Source organism: Ceratina calcarata, unplaced genomic scaffold, assembly GCF_001652005.2.
Source record: "Ceratina calcarata isolate Rehan_Ccalc_2016 unplaced genomic scaffold, ASM165200v1 scaffold222.2, whole genome shotgun sequence".
NCBI lineage: Eukaryota > Metazoa > Arthropoda > Insecta > Hymenoptera > Apidae > Ceratina > Ceratina calcarata.
This window is the reverse complement of record NW_017143986.1, coordinates 32,209-54,353: the sequence shown is the minus strand read 5'-3', so window position 1 is coordinate 54,353 and position 22,145 is coordinate 32,209. Positions and strand designations below refer to the sequence as shown.

The following is a 22,145-nucleotide window of genomic DNA, read 5'->3' as shown; positions in this document are numbered from 1 at the left end:
AACATCAATAAAATGCTAAATAATCATACTTAACTCGTTAAATACTCAAATTAGAAGAAAAGTGCACTATTTTTAATTACAAGAAATGTGTTTTTCTAAGGTACATCAACTTTTGGGACTGACTGTATAGCCAATACATCCTTAAACGCTTCAGAACTCAAACAAAAGATCTTTCGGCGAAAGGCAAGTTTTGAAGACAAAGAAAAGTATGACTGATCTGAAAGTGTCGAACGAGAAACGCAGGACTGGCTCAGATATAGAAACGGCAATGACGATCATTGCCCGGGGACACACCCAGTCAGCCGAAAGAATTACTCATCGACGTGAGGCCAACATCTCTACTCTTTGTGAACGGCCTCCCTCTTGCCATATCGTGCTCTCACGGTGAATTAAACGCGGCAACCTCTCTCCTCGAACACCGCGTTTCTAAACCTAACCGACCACGCAATTAGACCAATTTACGCTAACCGTGGTATCATTTTTATTGAATCACATGCAACAGGCTCCTCAATGAAACCGTCCGTCCGCTCAATGTCGACAAGCGTTTCGCGAACCTATTCCGCATCACCCAACTGACGTCGAGTGAATAACACCTCGTTTCATTGATGCTAAAGTTGAATTAAAACGTTTTTCTGTACCGCGTCGAGAATAGAAGGACAGTTCCAAGAATACTATAACAATTTATGAAAGAATCTATTCGAGTGAAGTGTATCATTTACTCCATTCAATTAGGGCAGTAGAACAAGCATCCCTCCTAACGTGCTTAGATTTTCTCTACCTAAATTATATTAAGAATTCAATGAAAATTTTTTCTGCACTCACCGATGAAATCGAACGCCTCTTCGAAGTACTGTTTGAGGTTTTGATGTCCGGAATCCGAGGCTGGTATCTGTCTGTACGTGATTCCCCTCTCCTCGTGATAACCGGGTAACTGTGAGGTGACGTTCAGAACTCTGGTCGCGCCCAACGCTCGAAGAAGCTGCAGATCGGCCGCGTCCCTCCCGTTTCCAAGATACAGGAACGGTAAGACCCTTGAGGCAGGGTGGTTGTCGATGTCAGCCGGCTGCGGAGTTGGCGGACCGGACAAACTTAAGACTGGGCATCCTGGTCCCGGACTGGAGCAACTGCCAACCGCCGATGGTCCAGACGACACCGCTGGCAGAAGCGTGTCTTCGCAGAGGTCCCTATGCCGCCTGTGGAACTCTTTGTGTCCACCTGAAAACAATAGAGAAAAATATTTGAGAACAATTTCTTCATCATTTTTATTTAATATTTCGTCATAATGAAATTCTCATATAATAATATAAAATTCTTTATATTGTATTGAAATATTTTCTTTAAAATTGGGAATCGAAGCTAAGTTTGGGCAGGTTTAGGGAACGGGGGGTTAATTTTTAGGCGTCGAGAATTGGAAGCCTAACGAGACGCAACAGGGGCGTGGGAACTGGTCCCAGAGGCATCAGGTTACTTTGAAAATATCGAGACAGGTGGTGTCCGTTCCATATGCTGTGATTTTCGTTTACATAGTTTAATTATGATCTCGCGGTATTTGACTTTGAAAGAGAAAATCAAGCAGCTTAGTTAATTAAACTATTTCTCATGCGAAACATTTAACACGTAATTATTAATTCTGTAAATGGTTTAAATTAAGCAATTATAAATAGACTGATTTGTATGTGAAATGAAACATTCGCGATGTCGCTTAAAAAATGAAACCTAAATGCATTTTCCCGCCGCATCTTCGCGTGTGCTTTTGCGATGCGAGCTGGAAACCCGTTCGCCTTCGGCGATGGGAAACACTTAAGTGCCTCCTGAGGCAGTTTTAGTTCGAACGCGTTTTTCAATAATCCCGGAAGAGGAATCTGGAACCTTAACCGAGCTCGCGTGGTTCTCGAAGCCCCGCAAGAGTTACATTATCATTCTTGGATGTTGAGAGTCTTCCAGACTTAAGAAATGGGGATGCGTCCCGTCGCGATGCATATCACATAAGAACCGTTTAACACCGGAAGGAAACTAGGATTTTGCTGAAGATACTTCGTCGCCTTTACGTTAATTACACATTACGGAATTACACAGTCTTTACGAAATATTTCATTCAGGAGCTGTTTAACAGTAAAAGACGACAATAATAATTATTGAAAGTTCGATAATATCCTCGTGGCGTCCGGTAATCGCGGCTGGAAAAGCGGAAGAGGCACAGAAGGAATAGGCGAGACAGGAAGGGAGGAACCGCGAATAAGTACGGACGGAGTAAAAATAAAAGGAAGAGAGGCCGGGTCGTCGAGGAGGAGGAAGAGGGGGAGAGGAGGTAAGGAAGAAATGTGGGCTAAAAGTGTCTTCCTCTCCTGACCTGCAGCCTCGTGAGGCCTGGCCTGGCTCAACGATGAGTCACTCGCTATTCGCCCCCTGCCGTCTCTCGCAGCCGCCACGGCCGCCAACCCCGTGTATACGTCTGTCGCGGTTCACAATTATATTCCCCGTTACCGCGGGAGAAGGGAGGGAGGTAGGAGGTCGAGTCCTGCTTCCGGATTTAACTCAATTTACCGTCATGATTTTCGCTAATCGTTACCCATTATCGTTTTCCCTTTTAACCGCTTCGTATCGGATTTCGCATACAGAAATCAAAGACCAGAACGGAGCCATACTTTTCGATGAACATACAACATCTCAAATGAAATTCGGTGACGATTTGTAATCGTCGAGAGGAAAAACGCGATGCAATTAGTGTCGTCGATTTCTGCTGTTCTATTAATTGTTTTCATTTACGGTGAAACTTAAATGCAATGCTACGGGCTAAACGCCGTGGCGGTTTGTCTCACCGGAAACTCGACGCGTTCCCATTGATTTGGCATTAAAATGAGGCGCGAGGATCATGGTAGAGCCGAGTTATCGACACGCTCGCCGCATAAGTAAACGCAAATGCAATTCCGTGACCTAGTCTTGAGGCTAACTCCGCCGGAAATCGTAAATATAGCGTTGGACGACTACCGACGACACGTGTCTATACGTACACACGGCCCGTACGTCTTTGTATTCGGCGAGTAGGATTTCAGCATTCGTTCATAGCCGATTTTTTTTTTTTCTCACCGTTCGCAATGGACAAGCGCCGTATAATATGATCTGGCATAACGGTTTTCAGTTCTAGACGGCGAAACTCGTTACGCGATCCGCGTAGCCTTAACAAACCGGAGCGACTCGCAAGGATATCTCATAATGAAGACCAGTTAACTAATCTTAACGAGAAACGCTGATCTCAACTTGATTTCTCGTATAATTCTGAAGAACATTTTCAAGGCACGTTTCATTAAAATGTTCCAAGATTCGTCGTCGTCTTTCTAGTGATATTAACTGCGAATTCTCTCATATCGCAGTCGGCTGTATATTTTTTATTAGCCTCCCATTGATTATTTTATGTACTTGTTTAATACTCAGTGCCACTGGTTCAGGTTTTATCATCCGAGATATTGCTCGTTCCTAACGACAGTCGAACGGTAATTATACTTAATAGGTCGCAATTTTATTAAGGAAACGGGTACACGCCGGTTCGATCGGGGCATCGGCCCGATTTTTCGCTCACAGCTACTCATTTTAATTTCTCGGTACAGGAACGCCACAGAGCTTTTGTACGTGCCTCCCGGATGGAGGAGCGCGCTCGTTTCTAATTACTGTTGAGCAATCGTTAGCAATTAAGGTTTCGCGGAACTAGCCACACGGACCGACGCAATGATCTTGTTTGTAAGAAACGTTTGAAAGAAATTGTTGTCTGAACGATTGATGACACTTGGAAGAAACAGTGAGACGGTGCGTTGAACTACCTGCGAAATGAGACCGACGAACAAGTTGCGATGACCTAAATTAAGTGACCTACATTTCATCACGTCGTTTACTTCGACTTGCATCCCGAATCAAAAGATACAAGAAATATTTAATCACGTTTCTAATCAGAAAAATAAACCTGTAATCATAGATACTCGTTGATATTGATAAGTAATTAATTGAACTATCCTTTAAGAACAATCGTATTTCTACCTATATAGTTGTAATTGAAACAATGTTAAACTCGCTAGCAACATTCCCGATTCGACAATTTAAAACAGGACTAATCTAATAGAAAATCGAATTTCTCTCGAATAACTCGAGAGACATCAACGCTGGATAAGAAGCAGAAAAAAGTGTATCTCCTGGAATGGAATCGATGGAACGCGTTATCGTGTTGCAACAGTCGATTGAATTCCGTCACGGCGCGTAATTTTTTTTTTTTCTCACCGTTCGCAATGGACAAGCGCCGTATAATATGATCTGGCATAACGGTTTTCAGTTCTAGACGGCGAAACTCGTTACGCGATCCGCGTAGCCTTAACAAACCGGAGCGACTCGCAAGGATATCTCATAATGAAGACCAGTTAACTAATCTTAACGAGAAACGCTGATCTCAACTTGATTTCTCGTATAATTCTGAAGAACATTTTCAAGGCACGTTTCATTAAAATGTTCCAAGATTCGTCGTCGTCTTTCTAGTGATATTAACTGCGAATTCTCGCAGTCGGCTGCATATTTTTTATTAGCCTCCCATTGATTATTTTATGTACTTGTTTAATACTCAGTGCCACTGGTTCAGGTTTTATCATCCGAGATATTGCTCGTTCCTAACGACAGTCGAACGGTAATTATACTTAATAGGTCGCAATTTTATTAAGGAAACGGGTACACGCCGGTTCGATCGGGGCATCGGCCCGATTTTTCGCTCACAGCTACTCATTTTAATTTCTCGGTACAGGAACGCCACAGAGCTTTTGTACGTGCCTCCCGGATGGAGGAGCGCGCTCGTTTCTAATTACTGTTGAGCAATCGTTAGCAATTAAGGTTTCGCGGAACTAGCCACACGGACCGACGCAATGATCTTGTTTGTAAGAAACGTTTGAAAGAAATTGTTGTCTGAACGATTGATGACACTTGGAAGAAACAGTGAGACGGTGCGTTGAACTACCTGCGAAATGAGACCGACGAACAAGTTGCGATGACCTAAATTAAGTGACCTACATTTCATCACGTCGTTTACTTCGACTTGCATCCCGAATCAAAAGATACAAGAAATATTTAATCACGTTTCTAATCAGAAAAATAAACCTGTAATCATAGATACTCGTTGATATTGATAAGTAATTAATTGAACTATCCTTTAAGAACAATCGTATTTCTACCTATATAGTTGTAATTGAAACAATGTTAAACTCGCTAGCAACATTCCCGATTCGACAATTTAAAACAGGACTAATCTAATAGAAAATCGAATTTCTCTCGAATAACTCGAGAGACATCAACGCTGGATAAGAAGCAGAAAAAAGTGTATCTCCTGGAATGGAATCGATGGAACGCGTTATCGTGTTGCAACAGTCGATTGAATTCCGTCACGGCGCGTAAACGTTTTACCCGCGATGTGACTTAACGCAGAAAACGAGACGAGACAGCCGGTAGGAGGAATCCGTGATTCCGCCATTCTTTAGATTAACGCGGGACCGAGTCATCGGACACGCGTTGCGCCTAAAATCTAAACGATACTCAACGCCTGCCTGAGTCATCCGGAGATTGTATTTATAATGTACACCGTGCGCCCGACTTCGTGTGTAATAATTCTCTCTCAGAAATACCATTGACCATACTCGTTCTTCTCGAATCACGTCCAGTTTAATCGGAATCGTCGGCTACATTATAAATAAACGAGAACGTGATTGTCTCAGCTGCTGACATTACATTTCTGTTCGGATTGTTTCAACGATATGATCTTGCAACACATTTTTAGCTACGGTACAACAATACGATAATTCTCTCGATAAGACTGGGAATCATGCATTCATCTGTCGTACGTGTTAAATGTGTAATAAAGTGCAACGTAGAACAGCGACGATTACGACCAGTGAACGATTAAACATTTACGTATTCTCCGACGAGATGAGTTTTACCCAACTAGGAACAATTCGAACAAGCTGGTGAATGTTTTATCAAACGACAATAGACAGAACTGGTAAGAATGGTCCAGTGTTGGGATGAACAAGTCACGAGATCGAGCCGCGTTTCACGAGTGACTCACGTTAAAACGAAAACAGCGAGCAGAGAAAAACAAACGATGAAGCTATCTTACCCCACGGCTGGATGTTATCCAGAGGGACAAGCCTCAGAACGAGGCACGGCGCTTCCTTCTTGATTCCCATGTTCGATCTAGTATTCGAGATTCCCTCCACGATTTACGTTCTGGGCGACTCTCTCCGGCTCTCACCTCACCATTTGACACACGTGATTGTAACACAAAACGACTGGACGCGGAGTGTCCCTACGAATTGAACTTCGACTATGTGGTCACTCCGTTCGAAGTCATGCAACGTGTCGCGTTTAAATTGAAAACCGTGACACAATAAACGATCACAAAAGACCGAGCGTAGTTGCTCGTGGATCTGCGACGAGACTGCGAACGATACGTGGCAAAAGCAAAGGCTACCCTTGTGCTTGTTGGCGGGAGACTGCTGGCTAAACGGCACGAGAGAGTTTACATGAGGCTCGACCGGATGAGTCATCCGGCTCGACGCCGATTGGCCGGCGACGTCGTGACGTACGACGATCCACGGCGCACGAATACAGACGAACAGGAACGAGCTGCACGCTGTATGTATATCCCGTGAGGCACGCGTGTCTGTGCGGAGTACTATGTTCGCCGTCCTTGTCCGCGGCGAGGAGAACGGCCGGAGGAGAGCCTCGCCGCGTCCTTTTTCCACGATTTTCTTCCTAGTTTCGCGGCGGGGCTTCGGGTTCCCCGTACATTTCGCCACGCAATGCCTCGCGTCCTATGACGACCTTGCGCCGCCACCGCCGCTCGCTCGTAAATAACGTAACGTAACGCGACTTAATTGCCGAATGCAACTCGTATCAGGCTTGAATTCGCGAACGAAAGCCACATAAGAGATGCGCTTCGGTCCAGCCGAAGTCGACGGTTCAGAGTTCGAATTAAAACAGTTCGTTGACAGACGGATCCATATGCCAGATAAAAAGACTTATTATAATTCAGTTACATTATACTGTAACGTGAGATGATGAATCATGTTATTGTCTGTTGCAGAGGAATTCTTATTTCTCTTGAGAATTTAATATAATCATAAGAAGAATAAAATTTGTTTTAAATGAATATTTCATTGATAACGCCTTACATTGGACATTGGATTGTGAATTATAAAACATAAGATAGAAGTACTTAACATGCCGATTGTTCGGAAAGATTTGGTATCGAAGTATAAAACACGATTTGAATAGAATCGACAGGAATTGAATTTTCACGAGGCTTCGACATGATTCATCGATTTGCCTTTACAATCAATCTTTTTCCTCCCTTCCTAGGAAACTGTGTACTCTTCCGCATGATCGAGACGACGTAATGACCGGGAGAGATTGGGGACTCCTCGGGTATGAACGAAAGATCAAAGGTTGATTTGACAGCAACGGTGGCAAAAATAAATCGAGGCATTATGCGTCTTTCGAGTACAATGATTCACCCGCGTTGGTACCTACACGCTTTGGTGCGAACACGGTCAGTGTTACGCAATTTCTCACCCAGCGAGACCTCCCTCCCTCGTCTAATTTTATCACTTATCGCGCTCTTAGTACTTATGCACTTATGAAATTGTCTTTATTTCTACTCGCTAATCGATTCGTACCCAAAAACAGAAGATTTTCCATCCCCTTGAAAATAAAATTGCAGAGTCTGCCCGATACACGCTAAAAGCATGCTCATTTAGATTCATAACACGACATGAGTTAATACACGATAAACGATTTTCGACCGTAAAATTCATAACACGTATTGAAAAATTCTCTTGCCCACTGTTAAATATTTGCGAATCGAGGATACTTGGAATTGGAAATTTTTCTACTCGCCTCGTGGAGGCTTCAAACACGTCAATCTTCCCGGTCAATTTCTTAGAAGGATGTTCCTCCTTCCAGCGAATAAACACACAATTAATTAACGTCGTTCATCCGCAACAGCGACGTAAATCTGAACGTTCATGATTCGCGGAAATAAAAGCTCGCTGTTTTAATTCATTCGACTCGCTTATCAAAAACTCGAGTTACATTTCGCACGATTTATCTCGACGTGCATTTGCATACGAAATAGTGCTCGCGTTTCCTCAATTCTTCTGCGGTTTTCTTTGTTATGGTATCAGTACTATAGATAACTAATTTCTCTACATCTTCCTGTTCTGCAGGATGTTCGGTGAGATTTTGGAAAACCCTGCGCCGCGATTTTGGCATCATCCGGTTTTTATGAAACTGATGAATTATTAAGATACTCGATTAGCTGCAGTCACTTTACGAGGAATTGGTCGACGTAATAGTTTCCGAGTATCAAAAGCGTGATTCCATTCGATAGGTATTCTGGTTCTTCTATTGTGAATATCATAACAAAGAAGCTTAAATCTGATACCCATGCTCCGTTACAAAGTCTATTAAATCCTTGTACAGATGAATGAACAAAAAATTCCATCGAAGGTAACAGAATATCCACTGATTTTATTATGGAATCACAAAAATGCACTTTAATTCATCGTTATTCAACGAGTCTGAAATAAAAATATGCAAGATAACTAATAAAAAGATCAATAATTAATTATTTCAAACGGTTAAATCGTAATCGTGCATAAAATTGTTTAAATCGAGCTTGGTAACGCGAACTAAGGGATCTGATGATCCAATCGGCATGGAAATCCCTTAGACTAATGACTAATGTTTTAAAGCGAAAACACGGCGCCGGCGATTCTTCATCTCCGCCATAAACGGTTTTATGATTGTCATCGGAATAACGATTTCCATGGGTGGATATTGAAGTGTTGAACGTCATTCAGTTCCAGCAGGTGCCAGCCTTTAATTCCAGAACGTGATCTCACTGATGACGATAGAAGATTCCGGCGGAAAAAACTTGAATGCCATTTTACTCTTTATACCAAATCAGATAGAGCGTCGTCATTCAGTGGCCACAAATTTCACAGGAATCGATTTTATTCTGGAATCGAAGTCTTAAGATTGTATGAGCCACGAGATTCCTGTCAAAAGTGTGAGAAATGCGATAAAACGCTGTGACTAATATTTGAAACGATAAGCTTTTAGGAAAAATGATATTTACAGACAAGTCAGGTTTACAAAATTATATGACGTGTCTTCTTAGGTCACAGGGAATCTTCAACGTATACTTTCTAATATTTTAATGTACGATTTTGGCACTTTTTTCATAAATGAAATCCACATAAGAATTGGAAATGAAATAACTTTCTTAATAGCCTTGCAAAATTTCTAAATTTTTCTACAGTGTTTTATTATTATAGCACCTAATAATTGTTAAAAATTGTTTATCATTTTTTTATTCAAGGGCTCATACAATGTTAAACGGATTCGAAAGGACACCAAGTTTTCTACAAATCAATGACTAAGATATTGCGAATATTTCCGCTTTCTAGGGAATCCTGATTCCAGGTTCCTCGGGTCCTTGAAGGAATTAGTCAGCCGGGGTCATGTCCAGTCATAAAAGTCTAGATCATCCTCTAGAAAAATGGTACGCGTAATCAGGCCGGTGACTCGGTACGAGTTCTGAGATTTTAAGTGTTTCAGAAATGAGTTGTCACAGGTTCGACCGGTTTCGATGGTCAGACATACCTGAGCCGTCATTACCTGCTTCAATCCGGAAATTCGTTATGGACCATGTTTACCTTTGTTCCATCTTTACAATCTATATTTTATGAGACGACCTTCGTCAGTGAATGCAATTGTATTAGCTGAATCATCCTGCGATTCCTTCAACGTCGCACAAAGCACAATATGCCTTAAATTCGTTTGATAGGATTTATGTCTCGTACTGACAAAAATTGTGATCATTTCATTGGGGTAATAGAGATAAAGACAATAAGTTACAAAAACTGGCTACAATTCCCTTAACAATGTGAAAAAGGACAAAATGTCTTAATTTCGTTGCTTGAAACAATGTATGTCTCATACTTAAAAATTGTGATGATCTCCTTCGACAAATCGTAGTGCATTTACTTTACTTTATATTCTCACTCAAACTTGTTACGCTCAAACAGGATTAAAACTATCATCACTGTTTCTCTCATAAAAAGATCGTAAATCAGCTACAGAAGAATTGTGATAAAACTTCATTGTTTGAGTTGATTTAGTTCGTGTAATAAAAAGCAGTTTGATATTGCGACATACGGGAACAGGTAGTGGCGATCATCAATGATCAAACAAGAACGTCCTATGAATCCGAACGAGGCTGAGACTGAGATTAATCATCGTGGGCGAGGTTTATTGCGTTCCGGACCGATTCGATCGCAGAGCTCTGGATCATCGCTAGTGGATCGTCCCCAGAGCGACGTGAATCAAATGGTAAACAGCCACGCGTTGCAGCTACATCAGACGCTTCACCGTCTGCTCTGCTAATGCTACATACTTGATCTGTCGTGATTCACAGTCTATTGGGAATAAAGTTCACCGATAATACCCGCGATCCGACTAAACGGGAATCATGTGGCCATTGGTAAAGGTTAATGGAAACTTCGTTTTGTCAGAAGCATTGAATTGTTTACGAGGATTTCGTATAGCATATTCCTTTATTCAATTTGAGTGAATCAAAGTATTGTTTGCTGATAATAGTACGATATTACTTAATCGAAAAAAAATGTTCAGTGCAACAACCGACTGATTGATCAAAGCAATATAAATGAACTGAAATGGAGATTGAAAAATTTAATTGGAGTAATGATTCAGTGGCAGCCGAGCAGCTCCATCATTTGAATAAACCTGATTACATATTCAAAGATTGGCTCAGACTTAGGAGGGGGAGTCGCCGCGATGGATGTGTAGAAGAAGATTTGAGGATTGGACAAATGAGTCAGAGAACGGCGTAGAATGGTTTTCCACTATCGAGAGACGCAAAACGTTGATATCGATGCCCGATGCGGTTAGCTATGAGTCATGGTAACGCGTGCAGGCTAGCTAGCTGGTTCTCAACGACCCTGAATTACGCCACGACGCGCGTGCTTCTCCTCTGTTTACCGTCTTTCAAAAGCCTCGCTAACTACAGCCTCACTGATTCAGATGGGGATTTATGAGGAATTTACATAAGTCGTCGCGTGGTCCACTTCGCAGAACCGTCGTCGTCGATCAACGCGAACAATTCAGAAATGATATAAGGCGCGAATTCAGACTGAGGATACATTATTGTGCGTCTACCATATTTCATAATGATCAACGGGGGGTGGATGTTAACAACAGAAACACAAGTCTGCTGCCAACAACTATAAATAAATGAATAAATGATCGGACAATGAAAGATACAAACGTTTATCAAACCTCCCCTCCTTCCGAGTATGAATTTCAAAACCGAGACTCGAAAGTTTCTGCAACGAGGTACGATAAAGAGACCTTCTGTTGACACAAAACTCGCGACGATTAGCTAATCCCGCTGAAGCGTAATTTCAAGGGACAGAAAAAAAGAAAGGAGAATAAGCGTAGAACAGAAGACAGATCCGTCAAGGATGCATCTCGCGGTATTTGCTCGCTGCAACTGAATCTCTTTAACGCGTTCGTGCCACGAGGACGCTCCGTGATTCACTGTTTTACATGCGCAACGCAGATTCTCTTAAACGCAAGCTTTTAAGAGTCGCCGCGTGCTTTCATATGGGCCGTCTGCTCGGCTAAACAGTTTGAGCAACTATGTGCAACAATCCCCAGGGGTGTGCTATAAACTAAGCGTAATAAACTTTCAGAATTGGTTGGCATCGTTGGTCATTTCCTGTCTCCAAGATTCTATTAACCGTATGCATGCCTTCGCTATTTACAAACGGGCCAATTTTAATCCCAGTCACAGGCTATTTTTAATTAACAACTAGTTTGCGTTAATCGAATTGCAAATTTTTATGCAAAATTTATGGTAGTTAACAAAGAATGCAAACAACTGACATTTGCTTTGGTAAGTGTTTCGACGAGTGTACTCTTAGCAATAGACGACCCGAATGGGACTGTACTTTTATTTCTACAAGGATTCATCATGAAATTAAAGCGACAGTTCTTGCTGACTCACTGTGTGTAACATCACATTACTGAATAGAATTATTACACTGGACTGGAGGAATCTCTGACCTTCTTTCAACAAATACGAAACGTGACATCAAAAGCATAATGCGTACGCAGCCGATCGTCGAACGTATGCAAATACAATCGTCGAACAGTGGGTACGCATTATCGCGCGAAAGTAGTTAGTCTTATTTTCCTATCAGAACAATTCAACGGTAATCGCAGATGAATTTTATGATATAAACCGTCGCTATCAATAAGCGCCAATTTATCAGCCAGTTTATCTATTGTACAGCGTTAGTCACGGTCGTGTTTTTCATTTCCTTTCACGCCGTTCTTTTTCGATTTCTCCCAATCGTCGCGATATCATAGCGAGCCTATTATTACGCGATAAAAACTGTTTATATGGTACGCCCTCGATAATACGGATCGTCCATTAATCCCCGATTAATCTTCGTTCAACATCGTGACTCACTATACATATGTACAGCTTGAGGAAAATGGAAAATGATAGAGTGACTCATTCGCGGATTGCTTCCATTTCTCCTCGACTTATCTCTCAATAACCATGAGTCTCGCTTTCATTAAAGGTATTGATAGCAATCTAATCGAATTAAATGATACAACACATTTCGTGATTAATTTACTGATGTAAACAATGAAGAAGAAATGTCATAATATGTAGTGATTCAAGTGAATGAATCTGTATTTGTCAATAATAAAAGAAAGAATGTTTTCAACAAGATCAATGAAATAAAAGCTATAATTCACATATAGGAGAATAGGAGATTAGAAAAGAGGAAATGTGTTTCGAAATAAACTGGGAATTTTCAGCAGAGCTATTAAAATTGGGAGGGGTTAATGAACATTGGAACAAATCAGGAACGCACCCTCTAAACAAATCACGCCACCCTTCGAATCGTCGATGCAACTAGGGCGCCGGTTACCCCTAGCCACAGGTGTCGTTTACACCGTGTCCTCTAAATATTTTCCATTAATTCCAACGCGTTGAAGGGGTTGCGAGTCCCGCACGAGATTCCACCCCCGCGGCTGGGTAATCCCTCGGTTAACGCTCTCTCGAAAGGAGGAACGGCGTCCCCGGGCCACCTGCCGGAAGTGCGTACATACGTGTACACAACTGCCTACCACGTTGCGGGAATTCGCTAGGCTGGTACACGCGCTCGTGGAACGCGCCAGGAAGGATTCCGGCGTGAATGAATCACTTAACGAGAAACACGCGCCAGGCATACGTAATGCGTCTCTTCTGCCGGTACTCGAGAGGAGATGACGGATTGACGGACGAGCGCAACGAGTTCTCGGTTGACTTTTTGGTGGAACGCGTTTACGAATAGACTTCCTCTTATGCAGGCATGCTGCAGCTTGGGACAATGATTCCTGACCAGCTCCGGCTTGTCTTAATTTCCCTTAGGCGAACGAGATTTAAAAAAATAATAAGTATATATTTATGTAGGTAAGAATTCGAAAAATCAGCGTTTAAAGATATAATTAAAAATTTATGTTCAAATAATTTGTGAAACAGAAAGAGAATTTACTGTTATTTCAAATGCAGAAAGACACTATTAAAGCTTATGTAATTTATGTTTATTTTTACAAATATAATAGTGAGGCAATTTGCTCGACCAGTTCGTTTTACGAGAAACTGTGGCATTGACACAGTAACGCCACTATTATAGTAATTTCTAGATAGAGTTTAAAATTGTCGTCCTTTATGTAAATTATATAATTGCTCGCAAACTGAACAGCAGGTTAAATTTTAGTAGAAATATGACATTGAGACACAAATCTGTACATAAAGATAATCTAAAGATCATATTTTTCAATAATTTCGATTATCCGTCATAAAAGAAGGGTTGAGACCGAAACGGGAGGGGGGATGAAACGTGATATTAACTTCACCCCTAGCTATTTTTCGACTGTTCGGATTCAATTCGTCTCGTAGCGGCCCGGATAAAGAACTCGAGTACGGGGGTGAAAATGACAAGGGATAACGAGGGCGAATGGAACACAGTGCATGAGCTGGCAACGAGCATCGGCCGTGAGTCAGTCAAGCAATTTTCTCAACGACGTCATTCTAGCCCCCAAATTTTTTAGGGAAACCCTTTTCCCTTTCAACGCACTGATTTCCTTCGAATATTTCATACATGTGTCACATACATCCCACGCTCGAGACACTTTGATTGCAATGAACGGTTATTAATGGACAGAATAAAATTGATGATGATACAACAGTAAAATATAATAGTATAATATTTAGCTTTAATCAGGAATTACTAATTTGTCGTACTCATATATTAAAATAAAGATTTAGGAAGTACATGTGTACATATTTAAGAATAATAGAAAATTCAAGATAAAAGGGGCTATAAATGTTTTTCAACATCGTTTTGCGATGTATTTATTGGTCAAGAAGCAACGTTTCTTTGATCGAATCTAACCACGTGTCTCGACGTCTATTGTTCTAAATTTAACTATCACCAAGGCACAGTTCTTTTCCGGCTTACACAAAGCGACTTAAGAAACGCTGCACGCTATTGTTACACGTGCCTATCTAGAGACCAACGTCTGCCTTTATCAATAAACATTATCGATCAGCAATTAAAAGCACAGTTCTGTATAAATTTGTACGCTAGTACAATTCTTTCTTTTAATACTTATTTCGATATATAAACTTCGTTGAAAAACGAAAAACTCGGCTGTTTTTCTTTTTATCTGAGGTATAATTATCCGGGAATTTGTAGCAATTAAGAAACGATCTATTAGAAGCGTGTCAGGCCACGTGGGAGCCATCCAGGTGTGTGGGGGTGAGAAAAAAAGAATTAGTATTCCCCCGTCGAGTTTTCGGGTGTCCGTTTAGGTGAATCGGTCGATTTATCTGCTCGTGCTTATCGCGACGCTTATCATTCAGGTGGTGAGCACCGATACGAAGTGTTTAGTCACCCCGGCTCGAGAGGCAAGGAAAAAAAAAGAAGGAACGGACTCGATAAGAATAGGTCGAGCGCACCGAGCGAGGAGTCGATAAAAAAAAACGAGATACGATAACATATGGAATTGATAACGAGACGTCGCGCTCCGGGAAAATCTTGGTAAATTTCTGAGAAACCGGCGCATACGTAAGGCGATTGATAAAGAGGGATCCGTTTGTCATTCAATGGTAAAAAAGGAACGTTATCAGGAAAAGTCGTGCGGGTCACTTCTGTTTATCCCTTTTTTATTCATGCGCATGATCATGTGGACGATAGTACGATAACAAACAGCGGTGCGGGTATCTGCGTCTCAATGCAAAAAGTGAATGCATGAACGACTAACGTTTCTACTATTCCTCACTAACATTCGACAACATTATCTAATAGTAGCGTTTACGTGCATTTTTACTTTCTATTACGTAAGCTTGTTACGAGCATGAGTAATGATCGGCTGATCCGTCCTTGTCACTTTGTATAATCGTCGCATTGTGTACAGTCGTAATTTCGGATTAGGTCAACCTTGCGGTGTGACTTCACGTGTCGAACCACAATTTACTTCAACTCTTGCATGTCTTAACGTGTGCACACGCAACGAAAACTTATAACACGAATAAAAAAAATATACTAAAAATAAAAAATCGATATCTATAAAAGTGTAATCTTATAAAAAGAATTCTCTGTATTCACGAGTCAGAACCAGTAGCCTAATTATTGGCAAGACTTAATAAATACTTTATTTCAGCCTCTTTGGCCCAAAAATGGATTTGATTTTATATTTCCTACTCACTCCCTCCTCTTCCACCTCCTCCCCTTATAGGGGAGAGCTTATATTTAAGAACATAAAATACAATATTATAAAGAGAATCAGAATAAGACTGGGTTTCATTTAAATAAATCAAGTGGGGTCATCGACGTTCATGATTCCGGCAAGTAGTGCATTAAATTCATGAATCCGGGAACGCCCCGATCAATGACAGGAGGTTCAGGCGCCGCGAACGAGGGGATGCTGATTTATTCGAGTGGTCCATGCTGTCTGCTCGTGCCACGAATAGCCCACGGAATCATACCGGTACAGCGCGGCGACTGTGAGTCATGAGTAGTAGGAAACGGCTACGTTTTCGAAGGACGGCTTTCAGACCGCCATGGCATGGCCATTCCCGCATTCTTTACACGTCCAAGCACCGGCTCTGATTCATTTAAAGCTAACAACCCCGTGACCCTGATCATTCAGCGTAATCCTGTCTCGCGAATCCATTATCATCAAATCATTTCTCAATTTTCAGTATAAAATTAGTATAAATGTGTTCGCCATAGATAAGATCAATTTCCTTATTAGCGGTACAATTGCGACTAGTATAATAAATCAAATGATATGTCTCTATGTTCTGGCGTTGTCCATTTCCCTGCAACTGCGATGCTAAAGTATATTAACTTGTTTGTTTTATTAGAGAGAAGTGAGTCACGTTTCGTGAGCAAAATACGCATAGGGCTACCGAATATGCACCGAGCGAGGGTTTATTTTTATTAATGTTTTCATTCCAGCTCGTCGCCAAGTTGCTAACCCCCACGAGATACCAGCTTCGATACTCACTCAACTATTTGTATAAGTTTTTGAAATTTCCCCGGCAAGTTGCGTCGTCACATTTTCACGTTTGCTCTTCGCGCGTGAAGCAACGTTCATAACAAATGACTAATGCCACAAAATTTTACTACGTTGTTCTACTAGCGAGTGCATTTTTTTAGACGGTACAAAATTGTGCATCGAAGCTGAGTTTATACAAAATGACTAATGCCACAGCATGCTCGATGCATACCAGAGTGTCAATTTTAAATATCAGACTGACGATTTGTTTATTGAAAGATTGTTGAATGTATATAAAATATAGATTGCAATTTTAAAAGCTGAGCTTGCTGTGTGTTGGAATATTTAAATGATAAAAGAATTTTAAACTGATGTAAATATTTGTTTAAAAATCTTCAGTCCATTAATCACATTATTATACTAAACAACTCTGCGTGCTTGAGTAGCTGTTTTGTACACAAACTTGAAAAATGGTATCGACTGCTATTTGCATTAAAAAGCTCGCGTTTCTCCAACGTCCAAGTTAAGAACACGCGATTGACTCGATAATTACAGTATATCATTTACGAGCGTATTCTAGTAGTAAAGCGACTGGATCTCGATTACATCATAATTATTAATTTGGTTTTTATTAGACAAACGCTGATTCACGATTAAAAAACCCGTTTTATCAGCTTACAACTGTTCCTTTATCGACGTTTTCACGAGAGAAACTCGACTATTTTAGAAAACATCAAACGTGTGTTAGATAAACACTGTTTCACGGTATTACATTCGTTAAAAAGCATTACGTTATACATGTGAAACGTCGATTGCCTTAAATATCGTTAAAGATTTACTGACACGTACATATGTACTCTTTCCGAAGTTAAGATATGAATATATTGAGAAATTTATCGACACTTTCGCCAGATAAACTTGTCTTAATATGTACTTGATAAATACTACGTGTCATGGTTGCACGTTCATTAAAAGGCATTACAAGTACAAATGTGGAAGGTTGATCGCAATAAATCTTATTAAATATTCAGTGACATATAAATATTCTTGCTAAAGTGAGGACACGAAGTAAAAAGAATACTTCCAGAGTATTAGTTATATTAAATGTTTGCTCAAGATTTAATTGTACATACATAATTGTATGATTTAACCATAAAATTTATGTTCATGGGGAGAGTGAAGCAATCAGTTTTAATTGGCAATTCAGGAGTCACAGTGCGCCCTTTTATTTAAATTTGCCGGATAGTTTGGTGCACGTATACATAAGAGTACCCGCATGGAGGAACGACGACACCGGAGCAATCAATATTTCCGAGCGACTTGCGAGCAAACTAATTGCGTCAATTTACATTAATTTCAGCCACGTTACCGAGCGGACGTCATCGCGCAGCGAATTACTTGTACTTTCAATTAGCCACCGTTTGATTACAGACAATGACTCACCGCGAATCTGACTTAATAATTCATTGGCGGATGATGTTATTTGAGGCTACGAAGGCAGAGATGATCTTCGGTATGCACTCAATGAGCAAAGAGACAAAAATTCGTCGGTTCCTTCGACGTCCCGAAGGGCTCTCACCCTCTCAGGAACATTATCAACAGATTCCAGGAATTCCTTGTTATCCTCTCCCCAATAGCTCGTAAAACGAATTTAAAAACTTTATCTCTCGCCTTCAAATTCTTATTAATACTTGGACTGGGTGTCTGTGGCGGCTTATCGTCCGGGGACGGTCCCAATTACGCTTGGAATTCCCGAGAGAGAAGACGAGAAAAAGGAGAGGCAGAGCTCGGGTAGCCCGGTTGTCACGGGAAGGATTTCACGGAAGTCCCTTTTACCGAGCTTGATTTATGCGCAGCCACCGATTGCTACCTATGCGCAGCAAGCTTGTAACCGCGTGTAACAACGCCCGAGCAATCGATATCACCAATTGGAATACGAAGAAGCTACCCTCGCGTGTATCGCCTTTCGAGGAAACCTGATTTATTTGTTTGATTTGAAGAATACAAGCTACCCGTGGTATGATTTATTGGTGTGTAAATGGGTAATAAAGAGTGGAAATTGTTCTATCTTGTTATTAATCTACCAATAGATTAACAGAATTTATCGATTTCTGTTAGTAATCTACTAATTTAAACTCTACTAATCTATTGAGTAATTTTCTAGGAACATTGCCTGAATTTTATAAAATGTTGTTTAACAAATTAAACTACTTTCAGCAATTTTTAGATCAGTTTTAAAATTACATATTCTATTCGAATATACATATAACAAATTCTGCTAATTTCAACAGGAATTGAGTATTCGGTATTCGAGTGAACAGTTTATCGACTACGAAACCAAGAAGCCAAACACAGGATAGACATACTTAGGCTGGGCATGTAAACGTATTACAGAGGATGTGGAAATCGGTTAGGTAGCACGGTCGTTGGAGAGAGGTGAGGCGCGGCGAAGGTGTGAAGGCCACGCGAGGAAAGCAACCCGCATTGTGAACCGCCCTTTCGCTCCCCTCAAGCCCCCCTTTCGGAGTCGTTTCTCGTGCAGGTCTGCCAATGAACGGCATTCCAACGGCATCTCGACTCGTTCATTGTCGATCTCCCCTCCCGCAACCCCTCAACCTGGACACTTTCGATCAATCCGGTCTTCACCTAAACGCTACCTGTTGTCACCTTGCACCTGGATTGATACCGACCTTCCCTTTACTCACTTCCTTTATCCCATTCATTTCCTCATTCATGCACTTTTTTTACCTTTATCTAAAATTTATTAAACTTACTTTTATTTATTTTATGTCCTCTTTCTGTTTCATTCATTATGTTATTTCCTTCAAGCTTTTCTTAATTTGTATTTTCAAAAGTATAAAAGTTGGGACGAAAATTTTTAGATCAGTTTTAAAATTACATATTCTATTCGAATATACATATAACAAATTCTGCTAATTTCAACAGGAATTGAGTATTCGGTATTCGAGTGAACAGTTTATCGACTACGAAACCAAGAAGCCAAACACAGGATAGACATACTTAGGCTGGGCATGTAAACGTATTACAGAGGATGTGGAAATCGGTTAGGTAGCACGGTCGTTGGAGAGAGGTGAGGCGCGGCGAAGGTGTGAAGGCCACGCGAGGAAAGCAACCCGCATTGTGAACCGCCCTTTCGCTCCCCTCAAGCCCCCCTTTCGGAGTCGTTTCTCGTGCAGGTCTGCCAATGAACGGCATTCCAACGGCATCTCGACTCGTTCATTGTCGATCTCCCCTCCCGCAACCCCTCAACCTGGACACTTTCGATCAATCCGGTCTTCACCTAAACGCTACCTGTTGTCACCTTGCACCTGGATTGATACCGACCTTCCCTTTACTCACTTCCTTTATCCCATTCATTTCCTCATTCATGTACTTTTTTTACTTTTATCTAAAATTTATTAACTTTACTTTTATTTATTTTATGTCCTCTTTCTGTTTCATTCATTATATTATTTCCTTCAAGCTTTTCTTCATTTGTCTTTTTAAAAGTATAAAAGTTGAGACGGAAAGCATTTAATCCTTTTTAATGAACAATGAGATAAAAATTCCTTCCCCAAATGATCTATCTTTCTCAGGAGTATTGTCAACAGATTCATATTATGTACTTCGAGCTATCCTTCATTTATCTTTTCAAAAGTACAACGATAATTATAAGATTGCATCGAAGTTTGTGTTAACAATGGGCTTAGAAATTCGCTTAACCTGTTGACACTTAGTAATTTATGACGAACAATCGCGATTGAAAGTGTTGACTTTATATCGAACACGATGTAAATCATGATAAAAATTTTTACCAGGGATTGACATTACAGCGAGCGCACAATGCTCATTGAAAGCGAGCGAGGTTGAACCTTTAAATTTCATCAATTTGCCAACCCATTCTCCACGCAACACCCATTGTGCGTGAGAGGCTATCATCGGTTTAATCAACACCAGCAAACCGTTTCACGTCGTCTATTACTTTCTTCTCGTCAGATTCAGATTTTTATCCCGACTCGATACTTCTAGTCGGCGGTTGCGATTGAGACGGGCCGAGCGTGCCGTTCGGATCGACCGAAAGTAATACCGGCGCTCATTGTTCACGGTTCGCGATCGAGTGAAATTGTTTGCAAAGCCTCGGTGACTTCACAAAGAAGGAACGAGCCGGTGACTCACCGAGAGTGTACTCATTTATTGACACGACCGGCTCCTCGGCTACTACTAAAAAATCCAATTCCAGAAAGAACGTCGTCCCTGTCGATGCGACGTTATGTCCAGTGATATCATCTCTCCAAAATCGTCGACGCGCGATGACAAAGACTCCTACTCTCCGCGCATGATAATCGCTCGCTTAATCTCTGACATAAGCTTCTAAGTTGACTCACGTGCCTCGAGTTAAAAACCGAGCCTTTCAAACCGACGAATTTCGTCGCCGATTCAACTGGCTCGATTACTAATTCCTTAAAAGCAAATGTTCGTTCCTAGGAACAAAGGCGCAGTTCATCTAGACTTCGTCGTATGGTACCACTTGTTTATTTTAAACCTAATCTCTAATTTCTAAGAAAAAAAATGTCAGAGACAAAGGTGGCCAACGGCGTCGCGAGAGGCTTAATAAAACTGGGTTCGTCGACCCACCCAGCGCACCAGCTGACGACGCCTAGCCTCAGCGTCCAGAGCATCGCCGGCTCCTTTCATCCCGCTCGATGATTCACTCTCTCTCCCCGTTCCCCAAAGCGAACGGGAGACGAAGGACAACCGCGACGAGGCCGCGTGTGCAGTGCAGCCTCGCCACGCTTCTTTTTCTGTCTGGATCCACCGGCAATAATTCGCATTTCGTCCCATCCCTTTCGTCCTTTGCACGTGTCCTTAGTCTCTTAAAGACAAGACAAATTCCATCTAAGCAACGCAGAGAAAATGGCCAAGAGGTGTTATTGCGGAGGAATGATCGAGGGAACGGTGTCTGGCCGGCTTTTATTTGGCAGCACCGAGACGATGACCTCACTGCTCATTAATGCTCGCCAAGCATGCTAAATCGGGCCTCTGCCGCTGACGAATCTGGCACGGTGTTCGCAACGCGTGGACACCTCCAGAAAAATGTGCCTCGTTACCCCTGCCGCCTTCGTTTTCAAGTTTCCCACCCGGTCACCGGCTCCCGACCAAATTAGAATTATAATAGTTTCCCCGATTTGGGAAATCAAATCCTTATTGCAGCAGAAGAAATATATGCTTACCATATAGGGTGAATTAGCAAGATAAGACAATATTTACTAAATCTAATAAAAAGGCTTATAAAAAATTAATTGTATTTGTCTAAATAGAAAATAAAATTAATTCAATCAATTGGAGGAAATACAAAATTCATCTTCTAATCAAACAAAACAATTAAAGTAAATTATTTAAGTTTATTAATATTCATTAATTTCGTATATTTTTAAATTATTCAGAATTAGATGACTGAAGTAAATGATTAC

At 41.2% G+C, this 22,145-nt stretch overlaps 1 protein-coding gene across 1 annotated transcript in view; it reads right to left on the bottom strand.

The window, feature by feature from the left end:
• LOC108622457 (dual specificity protein phosphatase 10) overlaps positions 1-22,145 on the bottom strand; it is a 61,330-nt gene that overhangs the window by 7,160 nt on the left and 32,025 nt on the right. The window contains exon 4 of the mRNA XM_018020355.2: positions 823-1,215. Within this exon, the coding sequence (XP_017875844.1) occupies positions 823-1,215 (393 nt within the window). The remainder of the gene's footprint in view (positions 1-822; positions 1,216-22,145) is intronic.